General features: G+C 43.7%; 1 protein-coding gene across 1 annotated transcript in view; it reads left to right on the plus strand.

The window, feature by feature from the left end:
• Positions 1-21553, plus strand: part of LOC146780109 (uncharacterized) — a 72229-nt gene extending 50676 nt beyond the window's left edge. Inside the window, exons 10-12 of the mRNA XM_085638021.1 lie at positions 97-194; positions 5503-5570; positions 18527-21553. Coding sequence (XP_085494147.1) covers positions 97-194; positions 5503-5570; positions 18527-18562 — 202 coding nt within the window. The 3' untranslated portion in view covers positions 18563-21553. The remainder of the gene's footprint in view (positions 1-96; positions 195-5502; positions 5571-18526) is intronic.
• Positions 21554-26655: the final 5102 nt, after the last annotated feature.

The following is a 26655-nucleotide window of genomic DNA, read 5'->3' on the forward strand; positions in this document are numbered from 1 at the left end:
AGGGAGGGCAGTGGGTCTAAAAAAGAGGCAACCTCCAGGAATCTTCATCTGCAGCACGTGATAGGATCACTCATGCTATGAATGTTTGTTTTTCAGGATGATAGACAAGGAGCAGAAATGGTATGAGGACGAGTGGGAGTCAGGGTCCAGTGGAGGCTTCACAGTCCGAAATCGAGCCGCCCTTAACTCGGATGGTAAGAACCTTTGCCTCTAACTTTTCGCAGGGGCGTACCTTCGGGGTGGGAGTGTTTTGAGTGTCACATCCCCTAATAAATGTACTATTTAATAAATAGTTGGAGACAGGAGTTTTCAGTCGGGTATGAGAAGGTGTTTGTCGGATTTCACTTCAGAAACATATACTCTCGTCTCTGTTTTGAAGGTCATAAAACATGGTTATTTTACAAAATACTGGGGCATATTTACAATGGATTCGCACTTCCCGACGTTGCTGTGGCGCAGTGCCCTGCACCATATTTACAAAGCAGCTTTAAGCCACTTTGCATGGCACTGCTTTGTAAACATGCTACTCTTTCAAGCAGTATTCTGCATGAAAGGGGCGTGCAATGGATGATGCTGTAGGTGTTCCACCACAACACCCATTGCTTTTTGATGCTGCCCCGGATTTACAATGATCTGGGGCAGCACTGAAAAGCAGGCATCAGTGTGGCTCAATTAGAAACGCTTTTATTTCTCATTGTTACTTGCTATTTCTATGTGTGCTGCATTCGGAAGAACACATAAATGCCATTAATGATTGTTCATGTGCAGGAAGGCATCCCTTCCTGCACAAAAACAATAATTGAATAAAGGCAATTTGCATTCTGCAGCACACATAGAAGTAGCAAATCGCCATTCCATTCCATTCAATTTCATTTGTAGAACGCACGGCTACCACCAACGGTGGTGTCCCGGCGCTAAGCAGCCTTCCTAAATGCAGTCTCCGACTCGGCTTTACGAAGATGGTCAGGCATGGAATTCCAGAGGGTACCAGTTCTCACCGTGAAGGCTCGCCCACCAATCCTGGTTTTGGAAAAGCGAGGAATCCGGAGCAATTCTTGAAAAGTGGATCACAGAGTCCTAGTCTGGCTGTACTTCTGGAGTCTCACCTTCGGGTATCCTGGGCCTCTGTCTCTAGAGGCTCTGAAGGCCAAAGACAGAGCCTTAAACTCTATTCTTTTCCTAACTGGGAGCCAATGTAGGCTGCGCAGATGAGGGGAGATATGATGACGTGGCGGCACGTTTCTAATAAGCCTAGCAGCAGCATCCTGGATGGTTTGCAATTTTCTCATCAGATAGGCTGGAAGGCCCAGGTGCAAGCTATTGGCATAATCCAGCTGGGATGTAAACAGAGTGTGAACCACCGTTTCTCTGCAGTCCATCCGCAGAAGATGCAGAAATCTCCGCAGGGCTTTCAGCTTCCAGAAACAGGAAGCGGAGACATGCCCTATCTGGACCTTGCACGAAAGTGAAGAGTAAATTTGAAGCCTACATTTCTTGCAAATGTGACAGGGACAGGAGGGGGATTGAGCACTACCGGCCACCATAGATCGACCTGTGGTAGGAAACATCACCTCCGTTTCATCGGTGTTCAACTTCAGGCAACTGTCAGTCATCCATGAAGAAATATCCAGCAGGCATTGTCTAAATCTGCGAAAAGCGACCTCTGCTTGATCTTTTCCATTATTGATTGCTTCTATGCAGGAAGGGACACCTTCCTGCACACAAACAATCATACCTGCAATACAGGCACCCTTGCACGATGGCCCAAGTGTGTCTGTGTTGGTGCTAGGCAGTTTTTTTTAGCACCAGAGTAAGGGAATTCACAGCGGTGCACCGTATTATTGTAAATATGGCGCATCCCTTCATTTTTCAAATGATGCAGAGTGGTGCTGGAATTTTGCTCGCAGCACCGCGCTGCATTATTTCCTAGTAAATATACCCCATTGTGTTTTAGCCACCTCTCACAATCCTCACTCCTTTTCCTTTTCACCACCTCTTAAGCCCTCCTCATGCGCTGCTTGTCATGCAGTGATTATCATGATAAGCCAGCGTGAGAATTGTAAATTCTGAAACTCATCCCCCATCTAACTGGCCAAGCTACGCCCCTGAATTTTCAATTTCCGTGACTGATGGACCTTTTATCTCATACATAGTTGAGGTTACAACCGAAACAAGCAATTGACTGACGGCACTTTAACCCCTTGAGTGCCCCGCCCTTTCCCCGCCCTGTGCCGGCCCTTTCATTAGCGGGCGGGGTTCATGACAAGATAGTCTCGTCATGGGCACAGCGCAACCGCGGCCCATGACGAGACCATCTCGTCATGGGCATCAAGAGGTTAAGAAAGAATAGAGAGTACAAAGGCAATATCAAGCAGCATTAGCAGTACTACCCTGATAGCGAAGCGAGTATTGTAAGAGCCCCAACATGTATGCTTCCGTCTTTGGGACAGATTTATAGTTGGGTGGTAATGCAAATCCCCTCCAATTTGTGAAACAAATGCTGATCCCATTGGAGAATTTCTGAAAAAAGAATCCTCTGCAAAATGACTCAATGGAGCAACTTCCACTAGCAGATTCTCCTCTCGATTTACCCTTTCCACTTTTCCTTAGCCATGCTCTCTAGTTCTAGGACAACCAGAGCCATGCTAGACCTTAAGGATATCCTCATTAGGTACATTTACATACAAGATATCAAATGGATATCAGTTACATAGTGAGGGATTGTCCTGCAATCTGGCCTCCTGTACATATAGATGACAACCTTGTTGTAGATGAAGAGGTGTTTTAGATGTCCACTTATGCCATGAAGATTTGTTTCACGCATTATGCATTACCTTGAGTCCATTGGTCTATTAACTCTAATAAAGTACATTGTGGTTTTACACACTGAAGGGCCTCATGTAGGTAGCATACCAGTTACCACTTCTTAAATACCGAACGTTACCGAATCGGTATTTAAGAAGTGGTAACTCGTATGTAGGTAAAGTGTCGGTTATTTTTACCGATTCGTTAACATTCGGTAATTACCGAATCGGTATTTACCGATTCGGTAATGAGGCATACCTTCCCATTGATGGGAAGGTATGCCTCATTACCGAATCGGTAAATACCGATTCGGTAATGGGGGGAACACATGCAAGGGTGGCAGGGTGTCACATTGACACCCTGTTGCACCCCTGATTCGGCCATGTGTGCACATGTGGCACACATACATGCCCTAAGGGCATGTATGTCTGCCACATTGCACACTGCTAAGCGCTTAATAATGCATACACACATCCATTAATTATTTACCACCAACTATTAGTTGGTGGTAAATACCGACTCCTAAAAACACCCACACACTCCCCCTACATCTCATTTCTGTATTCGGAATTTACCGAATCGGTAAAATTACCGATTCGGTAATTTTACCGATTCGGTAAATTACCGAATACAGAAATGAGCCCCCTACATACCAAAAGCCAAAATACCGGTCGGTAACGGTATAATTACCGAAAATCGGCCGTTACCGACCGGTATTTGGCTTCCTACATGAGGCCCTTAATATACAGTAATATAGTTCAAACATTATAATATTGCATATATATATATATATATATATAATATGCATATGCTGTGGATTACTTTCTTAATCTTTCAGATATCCACACCAATCCTGATAAAACAGAGAGGAAAAAAGTATATTAAACTGATGGGATATTGCGAGACTGGATGATTTATTACAAAGGTGCAAACTGCTGCGGTGCAAAGATCTCACTTCAAGACATAGAGTTGTCCTAAACCAAAAATAATATTTGAAGCCAAGAAAAACCATCACAGTAATCTTAAACCCATCACTGGATAAGCAGAAGACCTCATCCAAAGTACTGTCTCACCTAAGCCCAAGACCATCCATTATTATGCACAAAGCATAAAGGGAATGGATAACAAAGTCCCCTGAAAGCTTTCACATACCTAGTCCAAAGCCTATGGCCAGGACTAAACTCAAAGGGAAACTCATCCTTAGTCAGCGGTTGGCAGTAGTAGTAAGAGATAAATGTGAGATAGTTTTCTATCCAGCTCCTACCTCAATACAAGTTGTATTTAATGTAATTACACAAAAGAATAGAAGAGTATAAAGCACCTTTTTTTAAAAGGGGAGATGATAACAAAGCTTTGATAACTTTAAACATGACCACAACTCTATCCCCCATTTCTGAATCTATTCCAAGAGGCATATCAAAGCAACTAAATGGAATAGCCTAATTACAGCTTTTCTTGCCACAAACCCTAATGTAAACCCAAAACAAACCCTGAATCTAAATATTAACCCTAATCCCATACACAAAATAAAAAAGTAAGATCACTAAAGAGTCTGTAAACATCTTGCTTAACTTGATTAACAACCACAATATGAAATACAATCCTAAAACCAATTCTACCTCTAATCCAATCATTAACCATAAACCCACACCTGTAACCAAGCAGACAAATATAAAAGTCCCACAAGAGCTTTCATAACAATAATATCAGTCTTAAGGCTTTCCATAATTCCAAGCATAACTCTGTCATGAACTCAATCCTCAAACTCTATTGCTATACACCTGTATTTTTAAATCTAACCCTAGACACGCACTCAGTACAAAGCAAGAGAAGAGAACAGTCAAATGGATCACTTCAAGAATTAAACTTAAATCACAATCACACCCAGAATAAAGCAAGAGAAAGGAGAGGCCACGGACCACTTGTGTAACCTTAACCCTAATATTAACCCTAAACCTAACACTAATCCTAGACCAAACTCAAAACTACCAAAGCCCCCAATCCTGGCCAAATGGCTATACAGAGAACTAAGCAAGTAAAAGAGCACATATTTGACTACTCTAACTAGACCCATTACCAAATTTATTGGAAAAGGACAAGATAACATAACCTTAAAACCAGAACAAATCAATAGGTCTCAGCTTTCATAAGGCAGATCTGAATCCCACACCAGGAACAAAGGAGCAAGCACAGCATTCCTAGCCATAACCAACACTAAAATCAGTGATAAAACAACTATAATAACCCTACTTCAACAAGTGGAACAACAAGTAGAACAAAACAATACACATAGTTAGTCTTAAAACCACAACCAGAAGGGAGCAAGCGAGCACATTGTTCGTAAATGTAACCATAAACCCCACATTCAGATGAAGATGAGAAAATGCAGGTGTCAATGCACAGTTTTCCCGATCACAAAACGTCATCCTAATCAAACACAGAAACTAGGTAAGAGAAAGTAAGAGTCCAGAGGCACCATGCACCCAGTGATAGTGGGGATATGCAGCTAATTCCTTCTGGGTCGAGTATGCAGGTTGTGGAGTTGTGAGAATCCTCAAGGTATGAAGAGACATATAGCACCTCACCTTTGGCTGACAATTTATTTTATACATATGTCTGTCAAGGGTCTTTCCTCATCTGTCTGTCCTCCGTGCTCCTAATGTTTTGTTTACACAACTCTGCCTTTGGTTGTTTCAGGTGCAGAAGGCGGTTCAGATTCTGGCTCGTTCAGACCATCCCTGGATAAAGTGGACACTAAAGCACAGGTAGGGGGCATATGTTCATCTGGCCTGACTGTGAATTTCCAAAGGGCCATGCAGGAATTACTAAAGAGGGGTTAACTATACATTTAGAAGCTAAGCAGATGTTAATGTCTAGGGGCATAACATGTGTCTCTATGCTGCAGTGGACCACCACCATTTGTAGACAGCCATGCTTGGCTCAAGATCTTTGAATATGCATCATAAAGCTGTTTTATTTGAGGGAGGGCGTGTAAGGACCCTCTAGGATGCAGGACTCTCAGAAGCCTCTCACAATATTTTGCAGCTCTCAAGTCATAGTTGTATTGTACTGCATTGTAGCATTTGTAGAGCTGTAGGGTGTGTGGTTGGAAGGCTATTGTTTTTGTTTTGTGGCTATGTGGGAAGTCTCCTCACCTTTTGCATGATGACCCCCAAGTTGCTGTTATATTTTGGAATGCAGTGGATGTGCGAGAGACAAACTCACAAATTATAATTTGTGATAAGGCTAAAAACATATAGGCAACTATGCAGCACCAGCCATAAGGGCTGTGGGATGCTCAGTGTGTATTTACCAAAAGTAGTTATGTTATGTTATAAAATTCTTATAAAGCACACGTACACCAATTGGTTTCATGGCACTGTGTCTAGGACTTACCGAACCCGGTGGAATTTATTCATATGCTTGGGTGAACAACCATGTCTTAAGGGAATTCCTGAAGCTCAACAGATCAGTGCAAGATCTAATTTCCAGGGGAAAGGAATTCCAAAGTCTGAGTGCCAGAGTTGCAAACCTACAGCCCCCTAGTTGCTTTAGCTTGAAGGCGAGAGTTGCCATGAAATGAAGGTGAGCCTAGGGTAGCTTGCGTGAGGGAGTGTACCTTTGAATAAGACTATCGATGAATTTGGGGCTCCGTCCATGTAGAGATTTAAAAACCAGACATCCTACTTTAAAGGCGCAGCGCTGGGGTATGGGAATCTAGTGCAGCTTCCTCAGAAGTGGGGTGACATGTTGCCACCTAGGTTGCTGGTCGATCAGTCTGGCCGCTTGATTCTGCACCAACTGTAAGCGTTTGGTTAAGAATAGTGGCATAGAAAGGTAGACTGAGTTTGCGTAGTCTAAGTGGGACATAATCGTGGCTATCACAACCTGTGTCAATGCTTCCTGTGTGAGTAGTCCGCTGATCTTTTTAATCTTCTGTAGTTGGAAGAAGCAGGTGGAGATCACAGAGCCAACTTGGGTTTTTAGTGAAAGGCTATTATTTATTGTGACGCCAAGACTTTTTGCAGCAGGAGAATGGGTGAGGGAGGGTCCTAGTTCCATTGGCCAAAAATGTTGGCCCCAGAAGTTGTGGCCATCCCCTGTCAGGACCAGTTCGGTCTTGCCTTGGTTAAGCTTTTAATGGTTATAGTCCATCCAATGGCGGATGTGCAGCATAGTAGACTGAAATTTAAAAGCAGATTGAGTTGAGTTGTCGATGGTGAACAATAGTTGTAGATCCTTAGCGTAATTGAATGTGGCAACTTTCCTTTCCTTAAGGACTGGTTCAGAGGGAGAAGGTAAAGATTAAACAGATGGGGGATATCGAGGAACCCTGCAGGACCCCGCAACTGGTTTTTAATTTTGATGCAGTGACCTGGGCAGTGCGGACTGACTGGACGGGATCCTCTGAGTCCTGGATACCTGCCTCTTTGACACGGTCTACCAAAATACCATGGTCGACCGTGTCGAAGGCAGCAGAGAGATCCAAAAGCGCCAGGGCCTGAGGGGTGCCCCTGTCGGCCTTCTCTCGCAGGGAGTCTAGTACCACCAGTATTACCGTCTCAGTTGAGTGGGCAGGGCAGAACCCAGCTTGGTGTGAATCGAGATAGTTGGATTGTTCAATGAAGTTGGACAGGCATTTAGCCACATGGGCCTCCAGTACCTTAGCCAGGTAAGGGAGCAAGGAGATTGGACAGTAGTTCGACAGGATCTGGGGGTCAGTCCCTGGTTTCTTCAGAAGGGGAACCACAATTGCCTCTTTAAAAGCCTTGGGGACACAACCCTGTGATAAGGACTCATTCCGAAAGGGATAGAGGACACAGGAGACTGGTGAAGGCTTCTTTTAGGATATGGGGTGGATAGCAGTCTGTAGATGATCCAGATTTTACTTTAAACATAAGGTCCTCGAATGCCTGTAGGCTAATGGCCGGGAAGTTGTTCAAGGAATTGCAGAGTGCTTGAGTGGGTGTGGGTTTTGTGAAAACTCTGTCCGAGTTGGACAGTTCATTTACAATTGCGAAGATTTTCTTGGATCTGTTGCTAGAGGTCAGAATTCTGGAGGAGAAGTGAGCAGCTTTAGCGATTAGGATGGCATTTTATCTTCTCTCATAGCGACCAGATAGATGTATTTCCTCTTGCTAAGATTAATATCAGATTCAATGATTGAGACTGTGTTGGCCAGTGTGCTTCTTCTTTCATGGACCTCCCAAAGTGCCTGGCAGATATGCCCAAACTGCAAGAAATTGAATTGTTGACATGAGCAATAGCCATGCTCTTTTTTTCAAAGGCAAGGGCACTGCCTATAGCTGAACAAATATGTCCCATCAATCAATTAATCAAACAGGATTTCTAAAGCACAGTCAATCGCCCGTGAGGGTATCCAGCTGCAAAATAACCTGCTGCTAGTAGTGGATCAGTTGAACAGCCTGGTCTTGAGTCCTTGCCTGAATTCCAATGGTGAGGATGAAGGCAAGTGGTCAAATGGGATTTTGTTCCAAGCCTTCGCAACAAGGCAGGAGAAGGAGTATACTCCACTGTTGCTTTAGGGAGTGTAGATGAGAGAGAGGGGGCGAAGGGCAGGTGTCCAGAGGATTGGTGGAAGTTCAGGCGGTGGTTGATGCATGCTGGTCCTTGGTTGTGTAGGGCCTTTTAGGTGTGGAACAGCATCATGAATTGACATATATTCCGAATAGGGAGCAAGTGGAGCTTTGCAAGGTGGGGGCTGATGTGGATTCACTTTGGGAGGTTGATGAAAGAAGAAGTAAGTGGAAGAGCATTGAAACTTGTGACCGGTCTACAAACTGCACAATACAATAAAACACTTCTCAAGCTCCTGAAGGCTCACAAAAGTAGAAGAGCACCAGTCGGTTGAGTCCTACTCAGGTTATGGCTCAGACCCTAGCCAGACTGGCACCCTGTGCATGGGAGAGTGAGAAAGATAGGGCTTTGTCAGTTGCTGTCACCCCTCCATGTGCGGCTAATACTTTTTTTTATTCCAGAGACGCTTGCTCTTTCTAGGCATCCTCCTGCATTCTCCTGGCCCTCTAGCATTCTCCCAATGGGTCCCTTCCACTTCCATTAAAAGTAGAGTATGATATTTCAGTGTGAAAAAGAAAAAATGTTGTGAAGTATGACATACCCAGTTTTTAGAGCCCCATATAAGACAGCAGCAAAGCATAAATTTGGTAATTCTCATTCTGTTCAATCTTGCCCAATTATTCTCTGAACTATGAGCCTTGTGACAAACACCTTTCATATATATCTCTACCATTTAACTCTTCTTCAGATTTCCTGTGGGGACCCTTCCTATTGTCGCCTCTTTCCTCATTAACTTTGCTCTCACCTCAAGCAAAATTCCTGTGATCTAAACCAATACTAGCAAAAGGTGGCATTTCCTATCCTAGACAACTGCCTATTCAAATTCTCCAAAGACCAGATGCAGCCAGCACAAAGTGTCGACTGAGCTGCTGTATGCTGCAACTCCCGTCTCTCCTGTGGAAAAGTGCATTTGCTTGCCTTATTCATCCAAGTACTCTGGCTTTGGTCCCTGTTGGCACATTTTAGGGAAACATGTAACTACTTCTTTTGTTTTTTTTAAACAATTTTATTTAATCAAAAAACACAACCAATTCATCATGTCAGCTATTTGTATCATGCAGGATATCACAATAGTTTACTTGCAGCTACCCCAGATACGCCCTTCCAATTCTGAAAACTTACCCCTCCGAGCAAAGGGCCAATTGCATCTTTTATGCACCAGAATCATACGACCCTTAATTCTGTCACCACAAGTATGTCACTGAGACCCCTAAAAGTGCCCCACATTTGAAAGATCTTTTCCCACTTCCGTGGGCATCCTCTACCCTCATAGAACTGACATTTCACCACCCTACACCAATCCATCTCCATTTGCCATTGTTCCACACTCTGTGGCTCGGCTGCTCCACACAGGCACACAACATTTTGTTTGCCACTGCAAATCCCAGAGTGGACAGTAGACTGGAGAACTTGCCTGGATTTTCCTCCTCCCATACGTTTAGATGGATCATTTTAGCTGTTTTCTTGGTGTTGAGACCAGATCCTTCTCTAAGCCCCTCTCAGACTCCCGCCCAAAAGTCCCTTATATTTGGGCAATCCCAAAGAGTGTGCAGGAAGCTCTCTTGCAGCCCACACCCCCTGACATATTTGTCTGTGGGAGCTTGTCCAATCTTATGCATAAGCACTCTAGGGTCATAGGACCTGTGCAATAGATGCAACTGAACTAAGTGAAAGCGCACTTTTATGGAATTCTCTCTGGGTGAACAAATCACTTCCTCCCATTCCTCATGCTTCAAGGCTCCGACACCTACCTACCGGGCCTCCTGTAGCTTCCCCAGGGGATCACGGGCATTGTTCATCACTTTGCTATATATAAAAGAAACTGCACTCATATGCAGGGGTTCAGTCAAAAGCCTATCCTCCAGAGAGGACGCCTCTTCCAAGATCGTATTCTGCTCCAAATGCACCAACAAGGCATGCCTCAACTGGTCGTATCGAAGGAACTCCCTTGGTGTCATCTCATACTCTCCTACAATATTTCCCAGTCCACCAGCTTTCCCTCTCCACACGTCTCCCAGATTGGAGATCCCAATTAGGTTCTACTAGCAAAGCCCTTGAGTCTATCTACCTCCATCAGTGTATAACTGTCCAAAAGTGGTGTCATCTCTGTGGATTTCCCCTACCAGCTGAAAAATGATCCTTAAAGATCACGTAAAGGGATGTATTGAACCAGATATCATCCAGGATGTTGAAAACATGGGATTCGTACTCACCTTTTCCCCCACATGTTCATTATCAGGAATTTTAATATACCGACCCCCGGGCCCATGTGGGACGTTTGTCGAATCCCTTACAGACACGGCGGTATCAAGGGCAAACTCCGCCGCTAACTTCACGATTTGGGGGGACCTCAATCTGCATTTAGATGATCCCAATAAAGCTGAGATCCTTAGACTTATACAAAATCTACAGGCTTTACAACTTACCCAAAAAGTCACTAGTCCGACACACGACAAAGGCCACATGCTAGACCCAGTATTTTCGAATGAAGAAAAGCTTTCTGTAGACAGTCCATCTCCAGTCCCTTGGTCAGATCACTTTATAATCCCGATCGTCTGGGAGTCATCAACGATTATACCCAACAATCAGGCAATGAAGAGCTGGGACCGATCCTGAGCAAAACTAGCCCCTGAAATCTGGTCTACTACACTGTCGAACGCCAACCCCCCAGGTGACCCCGATCCGAGTATATCCTCTGATAACTTTAACTAATGGATTGTAACATCTCTGGACTCCATTAGTCCACAGAAATGGAGCTCAAAGAGACCCATAGAAAAACGATTTCCATGGCACACCCCTAAAATACGAGAATTTAAACAAAAATGTAAAAAACTAGAGAGGGCATGGAGAAAGGATTACTGCCTAGAGAAAAAACAGAAATATAGAGAGGCGATTAAAACTTATCAGACAGAAACTAAGAGAGCTCAGGTACAATACTATGAGGAGAAAATTAACATTGCAGCCAATGATCCTAGGGAAATTGCGGGAATAGCAAAAAAGCTGTCACACTGCCCCCAGCCAGAAAGGTCAGTAGAATCAGCACCTCAACGCTGCATGGAATTAGTAGAATTTTTAAATAAAATAATTCTTGATATATACAATGCATTCCCACCAGCTCCTGGAGACCGAGAACCCAATCTCAGAATCAGAAAGTTCTAAGGATGGATCGGATTGTCTAGTCAACTTTCCCATCCTAGACCTGGCCTCTTGCTCCAAACTTTTGACTACAGTCAAATCAGGATCTCCCTGTGACGCAGCACCAATGCACTTGCTGCACAAAGTAAAGGAAGTCATACTGCCGGTATTATTGGAAGTTCTCAACTCGTCCATAACTACCACAAAAGTACCAAGGACCTGGAAACACGCCATGGTTAAAGCACTAATTAAAAAACCCAACCTTAACCCGGACGTTTGGAGCAACTACCGGCCGGTTTCACAACTCCCCATGACCAGTACAATCTTATAAAAACATGTAAATAAAACCCTTACTAACTACCTTGAATCCCACAAGATTTTACACACCTCCCAGACAGGATTCCGACCCAACCATGGCACAGAAACAGCACTACTAAGAGTTATGGAGGAATCACGGTAAGTCCTTGATCAGGAAGTTACAGTGGCAATCATCCTGCTTGATCTATGTGCCACATTTGACACTGTAAATCATAGTATTCTCCTGAATAGACTTAAAGAGGTGGGAGTCGCAGGCAATGCCCTAGCTTGGTTTAAGTCCTTTTTCACAGATAGAACATTCCAGGTATATGAAGGCAGTCATACCTCAAGAAAGATCCCACTAACTTGTGGTGTTCCATAGGGATCGTCATTGAGCCCCACCCTTTTCAATGTGTACTTAAGTCCTCTGACTGAGATAGTCCTCCCATATAGGGTCCAGCTAGTGACCTATGCTGACGACATTCAGTTGGTGGTAGCCCTCAACCACCCTAAGAAGAGCGCAGTCGACCTCAAAGCCTGCCTAGGAAAGGTGGCCACTTGGATGGACCAATCATACCCCAGGCTTAACAAGGACAAGACTGAGCTAATGATTCTTGGCAATTACACGAGCAGCCCTCCAGCTGTGAACTGGCCCAATTGCCTGGGTCCACCCCCAAAACCCAAATAAGGGATCAAAAGCTTTGGAATTTAACTAGACAGGTCACTAAAACTTGACCACCAAGCAGTACAAGTAGCGGCTACATGCTTTGGAATCTTAAGGCAACTGTGGAAAATATTGCCACTGCTCCCGGTAACGGCACGCAGAACTATGGTGCAAGCATTGGTGTTGCCTCGGCTGGACTATTGTAATTCACTATACCTGGGCACCCCGATTGCCACCACAAGGAAACTTCAGGTAGTGCAGAATTGCGCAGCTAGGCTGCTACACAACATCCCCAGAAAACAATCGGCTAAGCCAGCACTGAAGGCACTGCATTGGCTACCCATCACAGACCGCATAATGTTCAAATCACTTTGCATTGCACACAAAACCCTCTGGGGGACAGGTTAAAAAATTAACCAGTCTTTGATGTCCTTTCATCGGCCCTCTCGCAGCCTGAGATCGGCCAACCTATTCCAAGCGAATGTTCCTAAAATCCTGAGAGTAAGTTCTCATACAATGCGTCCACTATATGGAACACGCTACCGATCCAACTTAGATCCACTACTCACCACTTAGCATTCAGGAAGCAATTAAAAACGTGGCTCTTCCAGAAACTGCAGTGAGACTGTAATCTTCTTGTGGTTACAACTAGCGCTGGGATGCCTAGGGTAGGCATGCGCTCTACCAAGACTGCATTAATAATAATAGTAATAATAATAATGTAGTACCCGTCCACCATACCGATGCTGTGACCCTTGTTAAAAGAGTGAGTGACCTACAGCCTCTCCTGGAATACATGTCTCCCAGCGCTCTATGTTTTGACCTAATCGAGGGCTCCTCCTGAAGGATCATCTTGGAAACACCCAGTAGTATTTTCAACATCTAGAAGGGCAGGGTCTCAATCATACAACCCCCGCATGAGCTTGGGGAGAGCTATTCTAGCTGCTCTCCTATCGCAAAGGATCTGATGACTATCTGGTTGACCCGTTTAAAATACTCTTGTGGAACCCGATACTGAGAATTTTGGAGGGCATATAGGAGTCTCAGCAAAGTCGTTCATTTATACATAGCCTCCCTGCCTGGAAGCGATAACCAGAGCTTCTGCCAGTGCTGCATGCCTGCCCTAAAGCGTTCCAGTACAGAGTGTAGATTGACTGAAATCAAGAGATCTGGACGCCTGGAGACATAAAGGCCAAAGTGCACCTGCTCCACCACTAGTCCCTCTGGGAGGTGTCGACCTGCCACCCACTCACACAGGGGGCAGAGGAGGAACTTCCCCAGTTGATCTGAAAACTGGAGTAGGTGCCATGGAGATGGAAGATATTTGAAGGAGCTGTGGGAGAGTAGTCTCAGGACTGGTCACATATAGGAGGATATTGTCAGCATACAACAATATTCTGTCCTCCCAGCCTCCTCCAGAGTCCAGTCCGGTCACCAGCGGATCCGCCCATATCCAACATGCCAAGAGCTGCAGAGCCGGGGCAAAGAGGATCAGCGACAATGGGCACCCCTGCCTGGTGCCCCGGCGCAACCTAAATGGATTGGAGCACACACCATTGACTGTGACCTGCACCAGTGGTTCGCTGCAGAGCAGATTGATCCACCCGATACAATTAGGGCCAAACCACATTCGCTCCAGGAAACATGAAGCTATTTCTTAGTTCTTTAAAGCTGGTAGCAACGTCTCAGCCTAACCTTGTTGATTCCTGGGCACTTGGCCCCATCCTACTGACCCTTCCCATTAAAAATATAGGACCCTCAATCTGCTTCTATCAGTCGGGGTGAGCTGTCAGAGAGAACAGATAAGCGGACTGCTGTAAAATAGAAAAGTCTCATTATCTCGTAAATTGGACAAATGATAAACCCAGTGCAATAAAATGCAAGTACAGGTCCTATGCACACGCATCCTTCTTAAACATAGTGCACTCCGCAGGATTGGACATATCTTACTTCTGCCATCAACCAATCAATACTAAACATTGCTATATAAATACATGGGGCATACACATCTTTACTGGCTAGTCTCCATGACCCCAGACCACCGTGCTCTGGACAGTGAGCATTCCACAACGGTAAAGAGCTCACACATTTAGTAGTGCGTTGTAAAACTCTAGAAACGTAACATAACGTGTGCTGCACATGTGTTGTTGGGTTCATTAAAATGATGAGGGATTTTTTCTTAATGTAATTAATATAGTTTCTGGCCACTAGATGGCACAACACTCATGTGATTCCAAGAGAGGGTGGGTCCTAGCGTCTATGGCATATCCAGTTATCTCAGTCTTACCCTGTACAAATAACTTGTTTTCATGAGTCTCTTTTACCATGTCTTTTACCATGTTATTGTTTCAAAGTTCATCTCCTATAACTTCAGCTAATTAAGAGTTAAAATGTAGTTAAAAAAAAAACATTGACAAAGAGCTTCTAATAATTCTCACAAATGTGCAATTCCATTCTGCACATTCTACATACCTAACACTGCGCCCTTCTCTGGTTAATGTATGTAAAGTCAGTTTAACAAAGGCCATAACAAGAAAAACACTTGTAGCCATGCTGAGATCTGCACTGTCCTAGGGAATTGTGTTTCATGTCTTCAAACGTCGATACATAGCAGTATGTGAGTTGCTTGATTGGAAGGTATGATACTGTGCACCCCTAGCAAGTGAAGAAATGTGTCCAAGCCACTGTTATTATATAAGGGATAAAATACCCCCTGAAGTACATTGTATGGAACTCCGAGGTGACTTGCAACATCTATAAAATGATGTACAGCAAGGGATAATTTATCCCATATAATACACGGTCACACCCTTAACTTTCCAACAAACCACTTAAAACCTTGGTGCGTAGCTCTTTCATATGAAAGACAACAAGTTTGTAACCATGAAGAATAAAAATAAAAACTATAATGCAAAATTGAACACATCAAAAACATGTTAGATATTTGCTGCAAAAGATGTTCAATACAAGTCAGGTTGTTTAAAAAAAAAAGCTGCAGTAGCTGGGAATGTGTAGTGCAGGGTAGTCCAACCTTTGTTGTGCTAAGAGCTACTCATGTTCAATGAAAATCATCCCAACCTACTGATATTATTAGTGTTGAACAATCCTTCCCATGAGACAAGATTTATCACTCAATTATCAGCTTTGAATATATATTTTGAGAATTAAACCATTTTACTCCAAGCATCAGCAGGTGGGTTCTGTAAATACACACATTTGTCTTGAATATGTGCTTGTGAATCTTGACATGCACATGTTCATTTAACTAAGTAACAGCTTCTAGTTTATTAGGCTGGGCTGCAACGAGGAGAGCTACTTACAGGCAGCTGGAGATCTACCTGTAGCTCATGAGCTACTCATTGGAGAAGCCTGGAGTAGAAACATGCAGAAAGATTCTAATTTTTCTATAATTAGCTATATAGTTTCTAACGAGTACAAAGAAAAAGACGTATTCGTTTTTTGTGTGTCACTAAAAGGTAGAACAATAGAGCAGAAGAAAGAAAAGCAAGGTTTCATTTTTGTTACTTTAAATATCTGTTCCAAAACCTGACCTGCATCCCACCCCTGTTGCTGTCTCTGGCAGGAGACATTGTGATGCCGGAACTCGACTGTAATAATTTATTACGCTTGGGTTCTGTTATAATGGGCGAGTAGGTGCGTCACAAGTCGCTGATTATGAAGAAATTAGAGACCGGTATTTATGCAGGGATTTCAGAATCCCATGTATTATACAACAATCAAAGACCAAGTTATGCTGCAAGATGGACTAAATTAATGGAAGAATACAATGCATCTGGTGAAGGCAAGTGATATAGTACATTCTCTTGCATTTTAATTCAGCAGGTTACAATTATTTACAACAGTTTAATGTTACAAGAGGGATCCCACATCTGTACCAAATACACAGGTTTCTTAAGAGACAAAACTGTACAGAGGAGATCCCAATCAAAACACATTTGACCAAAAACTCAGATTTTGTGTCGCGGGGAAGTCCATTTTATTAAAACGGTCCAGTCTAGCTCGCAGACTATAACAATTATTGGACAATATATACAGTGTAGACAAGAAGCCCATATGTAAACAATCCTTGCATGGACCTCAGGGTTAACACTACAGGGCCCCCTGCTGAACCTCAGCCAACGAGGACTCAACTCAGCATCCCATTGCTGTGCATTACACACTTATTGAGGAAGGGGTTCACACGAAGGCACTGGCAATGTCCTCCAAGAAGAATGCACAATTGTTTGCAGGTATTCTATTAATGTCTGTGTTTGTTTTACAAAGCAGTATCTCCTTGGTTACTTTCTAGTTCACTAAAAGGGCTCCTCTGATGCTGCCTGGGCCAGGCGCAGTACCACAGCATCATTGTCAAACATTATCTGGCTTAGGGTGCCTTAAATGTGGTCTGCAAAAATGACGCCTCATTGGAGTTAATAAGAGAAAATCTGCACCCAGGGAGTTGCTGTAATTGTAAAGGATATATGTATGCCTCGAGAATATTTATATTCTGTCCCTCTGACCTACAACCCCTTGGTGAGTTCTGTAAGTGCACAATTGCCTGAATATTATGCTTGGATTTCAGACGTTTCTTAAAGCTCATGCGGTTTGGTTATGCCCCTAAGTGCAGGGCTAGAGTTTTACCTACATTCCCAGGAAATGGCTGCCATGCTTCCCTGTTTGAATGATCATTGCTAGGTGAGCAGCGACTGGTCAGACACTCAGCAGCTGTACTGCAGCTCTAAACACATGAATATTGGAAAACCTTGAGATGTTTTCCACCGAGGGCTTGCTGGTGACATGATGGCCAGCAAGAGCAACTCTCCCGCTGTTTCTGATGCTACTTGAATCCCATAGGTGGAAGACACTCTGTTACTGATAGCTACCCATCTCTTGTATGTTGTGTATGGCTTCCCATCACCACCACCTCCATGAGCATCAGTCTGCTGATGCTCCCACTTGAGTTGTGTCTGAGCTTTGGGGGTTCTTGCCCACACCAGGGGGAAGGGGCAGGCAGGCACTGGAAGGAAACCCATCCACACGTGCAGTGTTGTATCTGTACCTCAGTCTTGTTATCCCTTGGGACTGGTTTGCAGAAATCAGTAGTGGATCAAAGTGGAGACAAAGAACAGAGCCCTACCCATTATAATGCTCCAACCCCACTGCCCATCGACTTCTCTTTTATAAAGGCTCTTGTGGTCCAAGTGTCTTGGGTGCATCTAACATCCCTCAGTTGTATGCAGTGGCCATGGAAGTCTTTCGCTGCTGGCCTTCCTTCTGCAGTTTGTCAAGTTCCCTCAGAAACCTGTGCTTTCATCTCCTTAATTATCAGATATGTCTACTCACCAGATTAGTTAGATAAGAATATGTTTTTGTTTCTCCCTTCGTTACGAAAGTGTTTGCTATAGTTATATCACTGATAAAATATAATCACTGCTCATTACAGCAGCTTTTTTGGGGTGTCGTGCTGGCCACTCTGCTTATCCAGGAGCTAGAGATGCTCACAAGTAATGAAACTGCGACAAACTCCTTTCGACATGTCACAAAATTTTAAAAGAAGCAACAAGGGCGAAATAAAAAGATGGAAATATCTTTTGTGGCCAGGACAAGGAAAAAATTGACTTCATTTTTTTGCTAGAAAAAAAATGCAATCATTCTAAGGATTTTTATTTTATTTTATAGAAAGCAAACCCTGCACATTGATTTTCATGAGAGATTTTTTTCTTTACAATATAATTTTAAGGGCATTTTATAAGTGTTGTGATTACAATGGAGAGGTGAATTTTAGTGACATCTTTGGGTATCTTTGTCTCCTCGAAGCCCGTGTAACTGGCTGATGCTACCTCCACTATACAGAAGGTATAGTCGACTCAAAAGCATTCCACTGGGAAATCCTTTCCTTTTTTTTGCAGTTTTCTAGCATTTTGTAAAGGTTATAAAAAGGTTTCTTTGAAAATTGTGTTTTCTATTGCATAAATGTTACATGAGGAGTATGCTCAAAATCACACAATGTTCCTTTTTCCTTTATAGCTCAAAATCGGAAGACCTCAGGTGGCAAGCAGGTGAACCTTCCAGCGATAGAGTGAACCAAGGGTCTTGGGTTTGTCGATCACCAAGAACCAAGCCCTTCTCCAGCTACCAGGACAGGCGTCGTGGCCATTAACAATGCAGCACTGGATGGACGATTGGAACAGTCTGCTCTCAGACATGCCAGGGAACCTTGGACATTGTCAATGAACAGTACAAACAAAATGGCCGACTGCCTGCATTCCCAGCGCTCTATTCTCAGGAGGATCCTACGCTGCATTAGGTCAATTGAACTGGATTGCTGTCAAAGACTGCTCCCCAACCTTTCCAGGACAGCGGGAGGCGTAACTTCTAACACTAGCAAAGACACGCAACGCCACACTTGTGTGAGCGCTGTAAACCACAACCAATATGTTCCAGCGCCCTGAGAGCCCTAGAAGGCACTGCACATCTGTATTCTTCATGTTTATTAAATGAGGCTTATGAAGGTGGAATGCAGCCTGGTGATTAATGCAGCCTCTCTTTTTGTGACAATCAGCATAGAACAATGTTTCATTCAGGAAACAGTTAAAAACGCACCTTTTCCCGATGTCATAAGTACAAGTAGTCGATGACCCCCAACACAACCTACCGCATGTTCCCGCTAAACAGCGCCGTGATATCCGGCAGGATGAATGTTGCGCTTTATAAATACAAATACAAATACAAATACTGGGGTGTGGCAGCAAGCAGTGAGTGATTCTGGTTTTGTGGGTGGCTGAAATGATCTCTTACCCAGAAACTTTAAGCCATTTCCACTGTGATGAAAACTCTCAGCAAGCCTGGGTACCTTGGTACTCACTGGGGCACCTCAGTTTGACATTGGTTCATTTTAAGCTTGCTCCACTGTGACCCCTCACTGCATGACAAAAGCTGTAAAAGGTGAGACAGGAGATGGCAAGTTACAGCATGGGAACAGGAGGTGCTAGAAGAGAAACAGTCTGAAACTCTCTAGTAAAGAAGGGGTGTTCTATTCTTAATAAGTCCCATCACCTGGAGAGTTATTTTCAGACATTTGGAGCATTCGCTCCTAGATTGCGCATCTGTGCCTTCCTAGAATTGTGAAAAGATGCCAAAGTTAAATGTAACAAACTTCCTTAAGGTTTTTAATTTAAAGCACTGCCACTTAGACAAATTCAAGAAGTGGAAGTTTAAGAAAAAATAGCCAAAATTAGGGTTTGCAGAGTAAAAATCCCCTCAAAACCCATGGCTCCATTCACAAAGCTATTTGCATATTTAGGATCAACTTTCATGTGCAAATGGGCAGTTTTAGGAGTGTAAATCTGTGTGTCCAGAAAGCATGGATTTATGCGGATAGAAACATTTAGTTAAGCATGCTTCTTCTTGTGATTAAGTCTTCTCCCGGGGGTGACACCTATTAATGGCAGAGAATGAAGGCCCAGAAAAGGTGACAGCACCATGTTTACAGGTATTCACAAACCTTTCCCAGGCCCATTCGCACCCTGGAAACGGTCAAATATTTGATCATGGCAAAGACAGGAGTAAAGCAGAATCCTAGGACTGAAAGAGGTGGGAATGCCCTCAAAATTGGGAAGGTGTTTCTTGAAAAAAAGAAAAAAATATTCGCTGTGCTGGCCACATATATATATATATATATATATATACACACACACACACACATATGCATATGCATTTAAACTTCCAGAAATGTGCTTACATTGTTGGAAAATGGGAATTCATAAAGGTTTTCCACAAGTGCTCATGGGAACCTAGGATTGTCACAGTGTCCCTAGTATTCTCTTGGAAATACTTGTGAATTCCAAAAAAGGTCCCAGGTAGTAACTACTAGAATAAATGTCTGACTGTTTTGTGAATTGAGCCCCTAACGTTTGGAGTTGAATCCCCCTTGAATCCTAGTGCAACTACCTGCAGAAAAAATCTCCAGCTACAACGTTTTTTGTGTGAAATTTGTATGCAGGTTACAAACTTAACAACTTCGCCTCACTTTGCCAGAAAAATTATATGTCTGTATAGCCTTTTTCCTGGTTTTCTTGAACTGTTTAATGATTTACAAGGGAGGAACACATTTTCTATGCATAACTATTTTGCTAATAACTTGAAAGGGCATGCTTAAAATTGAAGGTAGCTGATCTAATGGACGTAAGACCAGGCCAGAAAATAGGGTTGCCACCTCACTCCATGGGGCATATTATTAAGAACGGCGTTAAAATGATCGCCGCTTTAGCGGTAGGAAACTGCCGCTAAAGCGGCAATAATGGGCTTGATAATATGCCCTTGAGAATTCCAATAGAAGTCCATGTTTTGGTGTGAACATGGGCTTCTATTGGAATTCTCAAGGGCATTTTATCAAGCCCATTATCAGTTTCCTGCCACTAAAGCGGCGATAATTTTAACGCCGTTCTTGATAATATGCCCCCATGTCTTTATGGTAAAAGTTTCTAGTCTTAGGTGATTGTGTGTCTGCCAAATGCAGTGTGGGTTTTGTATACTTGGTTTGCTTCCATTGAACTAATTAGACTAACACACCCAATAGCAATGATTTGTAAGTATAAAGGTCAGTTCTAAAAAAGTTGTCTAAGATGATTAAAGGGCAGGGGGTGTCACCCTACTACAAAACATAGAATAGTCTTCTGTCCGGGTAAGGCGACAAACCTCCACTGTAAAGAAGGTGGAATTGTGCCTTTCAGTTAGGTGGAGGAAAATGATGTTGGTCTGTTGTCATTAGATGCTTTCATCCTACTCATCGTTCACACATGTCCTCCTCTGTCTCTGCACGTCCTCCCCCTTGCTGTCCATGAGAGCGGGGTGAGGGATCAGCACTTTATATGGTGTTAATATGTCACTGATTTCATGTTGTTTAGTCATTAAGGCACAGAACAATCTTTGATCGCTCACACAGAGAATAATTTATTTGGTATGAAGTTTTATATTTACTGTATGTATGCACACCTATAAATGTTTAAACTTATATTTTATATTATTGTATAATAAAAATCTACTGTACACTCATCTTGTTGTTCTGCAAAGAGAATCCTGGTTATAGGAGGCAAAGGTTGTAGCCGACTTTGGGTGGAACTAGATGTTTCGTGACAATCCTGTTCTGCTGAGACTTGCATCTCCTTTCATTCTACTGCAGAGGGTTACACAGGGATGTTACAGCTTGTGGGGGTCTGGCACTCCCCTACTGATGAGAGCACAATCGAAATAACTGGCTCTTTCTCTATGAGCACCCCCATTTTTTTCTGGACTCATGCTGTTGGTCTTTGAGTCTGTGCACTCAGAAACTGGGTTCCACTGCATGTGCTCTGACCCATAAAACATGCTGAAATTGGCTACACTCCTGACTCTGGCATATTTAACATACCTATGAACCCCTCGTTTATGGTACCAATGTGTACCCAGGGCCTGTAAGTTAAAGGTCACTAGTGGACGGCAGCACATTTTGTGCCACAGCTACAGTGACAATGAAAAGCTCGCCTCCAGTCCTGCTCTGGCAGCCTGGGTAGCAGTTTTAAAACTTCCAATTCTACCTGGCAAAATGAACCTGTTGTGGGGCCTAATTCTTCCTTTTAAATAATTATATGTCACAGCTAAGATAGTCCCTGAATGCCCATAGAGAACATTGCATGGTATTTACACAGTAGGACGTTTATATTTTATGTGCTTCATGTCCTAGCAGTGAAAAAGCTCCAAAGTTATTTTTCACTGTGGCAAAGTTGGATGTCCCATAGGAAAGGAATGGGTTACGTTATAACACCTTATTATGTAGCTAGAAAAGTGATTAAAGGACTCATTTTAATCTTATCATTTAAAATCCAATTTAACAGTCAATTCTGATTTAATTTACTAGTTTGAAAATGACACTTTTAGAAAGTTGTATTTTTCTGCCTCCTCCAAATGTGCCTTTCTGCCATGTTTACTGTCACCCAGGGACTGAATGGCTCATTGATTAGGTGTGAAGTGGCTCTCAGAGATGAGACAAAAAGAGAAGGGTTGATCACTCCCTTACAGGATGGCCATCTTTGCCCAAGAACTTAATTAACTTCAAAGATGCCAACTCTGTCACCTAGGTCTGCGTTCCCTTAGTCTTCCTAGTCAATCTGTCTCTAAACCCTGTGGGAGGGGATGCTGCCCCTGAAATGGTTTGGAATTACCACAAGGGAGGGTTTGCCCATTTTCATAGCCACACCACTAGGGGGGCACAGGGAGCTCTGCACAGGGCAAGAAAGGTTCTGGTATTTTGATTTTAGTAAGAGACGGTCACTTTGGGATAGTTTACAGTAGAACACTCAGGTACTGTAAAAGTGGGCATGGCCACCGCTGGGAACTTTTACCCCAGTGGTCAGGGAGTAGCCAGGAGTTAACCCACTCACAAGTTGACAAAAGGCATAAATGCTGCACCAAAATACACAAACTACATCATTCTATACACTATCATGATACTTCTTGTCACTCAGTAAAGAAAGGCACTATCTCTAACATGCTAGAAATAGATATTTTATAGAAAAAGAATACTCACCTAACCTTTAGGTGACATGATTCATCATAGCATTCAATCAATCAATACATTTATAGAGCACGCTACTCACCCGTGAGGGTCTCAAGGCGCTGAAGGGAGGGGGTGCTGCTGCTGCTCGAACAGCCAGGTCTTGAGGTGTTTCCTGAAGGTTAGATGGTCCTGGGTCAGTCGTAGGTGTGCGGGGAGGGAGTTCCATGTCTTGGCAGCCAGGTGGGAGAACGATCTTCCTCTGGTGGTGGTTCTGCGAATCCGTGGGATGATGGCGAGGGCGAGGCTGGCGGAGCGGAGCTGGCGGGTAGGAGTGTAGAAGGAGAGGCGGTTGTTGAGGTTTTCGGGGCCCATGTTGTGGAGTGCTTTGTGGGCGTGGGTGAGGAGCCTGAACGTGATCCTTTTGCTGATTAGGAGCCAGTGCAGGTTTCTCAGGTGTGCAGATATGTGGCTGTGGCGAGGGATGTCAAGGATGAGTCGTGCGGAGGCGTTCTGTACTGGGATGGGTCGAGCGAGTTGTTTGCCTCGAGGAATGCAGTCAGCTGTTTATTGACGGTCTTCTCGATGAATTTTGCTGGGAAGGGAAGAAGAGAAATGGGGCGGAAGTTCTTGAGGTCTTTAGGGTCTGCTGTGGGTTTCTTCAGAAGGGCGTTGATCTCTGCGTGCTTCCAGCTCTCTGGGAAGGTGGCTGACGCAAAGGAGTTGTTTATGACGTTCCGAAGGTGGGGTGCGATGGTGGTGTCGGCTTTGTTGAAGATGTGGTGAGGGCATGGGTCAGAGGGAGAGCCAGAGTGGATGGTGTTGATGACGTGGGTGGTGTCTTCAGTGCTGATGGGGGTCCAGGTGCTGAGGGTGGTGGTGGGGGGCGTTGGTTTGGTGACTGGAGGCGGAGTCTGGGCGCCGAAGCTGTTGTGTATATCGGCGATCTTGCGATCTTGCGGTAGAAGAACGTGGCGAGGGAGTTGCAGAGGTCTTGCGATGGTGTGATGTCGTTGTTGCTGGCTAGCATTCCTCCTCACACCACAACATACTGTTGTGGTGTGGGCTACAACTCCTAGAATCAGGACAGGCTCTTCTGGATATATAATCCATACAAAATGAGGAGTGTGAGTGATGGTGCAGAGTGCAATTGGAAAATATTGTGAACAAATACTATCCACTGGTGGAACTCTACTGCTTTATTGTGTCCCTAAGGATAAGATTAAAAGCAAAACCGGGAAGAAATTCAACTCCCAAAATGAAAGTAAACATGATCAAAATGTTTCTGGTCAGCATGTTTCTGCGCTATTGTTACCCTTGATGAGGAGTGGTAGCATTCATCAAGAATGTAAGAAGACCTGGGTGGTGAACTCTGCTCCGTTTGCAGAGTTTGTGGAGTTTTCCGTACTCCGGTGTGGATTTCTTTCCTTGCGTTGGCGAGCGAGGAAAATCCATCGCTAGACCACCTCCTAGCAAGATTTATCAACACGGGCAGTCGCAGATGGTCGCAACCTCTCACATTAAGAAACTATTTGTTCTCATTGAAGAGGCTGTCACTTGATTAGAAAGTCTACTTGAGCTGCATAAGGAAGCAGTGCCCTCTTGCGCTGCACATGGTACTGTTTGGACGAATAACCAGAGCTAAAAATCAGTGCGAATGGCACAATAATGCACTCCGCCGCTTGCAGAGCTCCACGTACCGTGTCAGAGTTTTTGGGTCACTTTGTGGAGGTCCATGGTGTGGAACTCTGCGTACTCCACCCAGGCCTAAATGTTAGGTAGTCACTCTGCTAACGTAAGCACTGTGAACAATAATGTGAAAATTACAACATGTGGTCTGGGAAAGGCAATCAAGCGCCACTGTTGGCAAATACCGGTAAAAAAAAAATAATATAGAGACAGACCATCAGAACGCCAGTACAATTTAATTTACAGAGTAGTGAACTATGTGCAAAAGACAACAGGGAGCCCTATACACCCATATAAACATGCGGTTTGGGTGGATGCTTATGCTCTCTGTGATAGTTTGCGCCAAGCCTTAATGTGATCCCACCATCAGAATCCAGAGACGAGAGTGTAAGCATGATAGTTACTTACCCGCTATCGTTGGCGTATGAACCCCCAACTCAAAGATACATGGCAAGAGGAACCAGGGCTGTGACTGAGAGGCACACCAAAACAAATTGTATATCAACAAAGGTCACCAAGAAAGACCAACAAAAACAGGGGACACACCCAGAGCTTTATCTCACTTTATTAGACCCACTATCTGACGCAGCTCTTTGTAGCACAATATTCAACTTCTGTATTTGAGGTTTCAATATGTAGTTCAAATACTTGTAGTTATTGTGTGGGTTTGAGGTCTAGTAAATGCTGCTCCAAAAGATTATTATTGAATTTTACAACAGAATACAGCTGTGAAGGATGTGCTGACTAACCGAAGCCATAATAGGCATGGTTTACCCAAACCAAAAACATATATATGTTCGGAAGTGCCATATGGGACTCCTCCCCATCCGTAATTCTATCTAACAGAACTATTACTAATGGTGTGTTCTATTATTGGCCTGTGCAACCCAAATAATAATTTATTTAATATGCTTGCTTGCCAGCTTAGTAGCTGCTTTTAATGGCGTGCTCTAAGAGTGAGTGGCACTGGTCAAAAAGGTCAAAACAGTTAACCCTGGTTGATTGCGGCATCACATTTCATCTTTGGACAAACTTCCACAGAGAGCATGATCAGCCACCCACTTCACATGTTTTTATGGGTGTATAGGGCTCACTGTTGTCTTTCACACATAATGCAGTACTGTGTACATTATATTGTACTTGTGTACTGATTGCCTGTCTCTATATTATTATGTTTACAGGTATTTGACAATGGTGGCTCTTTATCGCCTTTTCAAGATCCCCAGTTGTAATTTTCACATTATTGTTCACATTGCAGAAAAATGTTGCCCAAGCTTACACTCTGGGTTGAATTTCGTCCTCTGTTTTGCTTTTAATCCTATCCGTGGGGACGCAATAAAGCAGTGGAATTCCACCAAGAGATGGTTTTAGTTCACAATATTTTTTAAATGCACTCTGCACTATCACCCACACCCATCACTCACTCCTTATTGTAGGAGTTGTATCCCACAACACAACAGTCTGTTATGGTTTTGAGGTGGAACCCTATGATGAAGTATAATGTTCCATTATGCATGAAAGAGAGAGAGCAGACATGCATAATATCTAGTAACATCTGGGCCAATTCTGCTCTCTCATTGTGGTGGTGAATTTCAGGCAGCCTGGCGCAAATGCAGGCACCCTTGCAGCATGGGCAGAATTGTTTATGTGTTGGACGGGATACCTTCCTGCACAAAAACAATTCAAAAAGGAAAAATTCTCTTTATATGTGTGCGGCAAAATGCAGCACTCATGGAAAAAGGTAGAGACAAGGAGAAATAAATATATCTCTCTTTGTTACACATATCTCAGGTAGGTGCACTATTGTGGTGCAAACTCAGGTTTGCTGCCTTTAGAAACTGGGTTTGCCTACAAATGCATGGGTGATGCATGGGAATGCTCATGCCCCACCCATGTAATGCCTTCCTGATGCAGTGTAACGCAACAAAGCACAAGG

The sequence above is a fragment of the Triturus cristatus genome, chromosome 12, assembly GCF_964204655.1.
Source record: "Triturus cristatus chromosome 12, aTriCri1.1, whole genome shotgun sequence".
Lineage (NCBI taxonomy): Eukaryota > Metazoa > Chordata > Amphibia > Caudata > Salamandridae > Triturus > Triturus cristatus.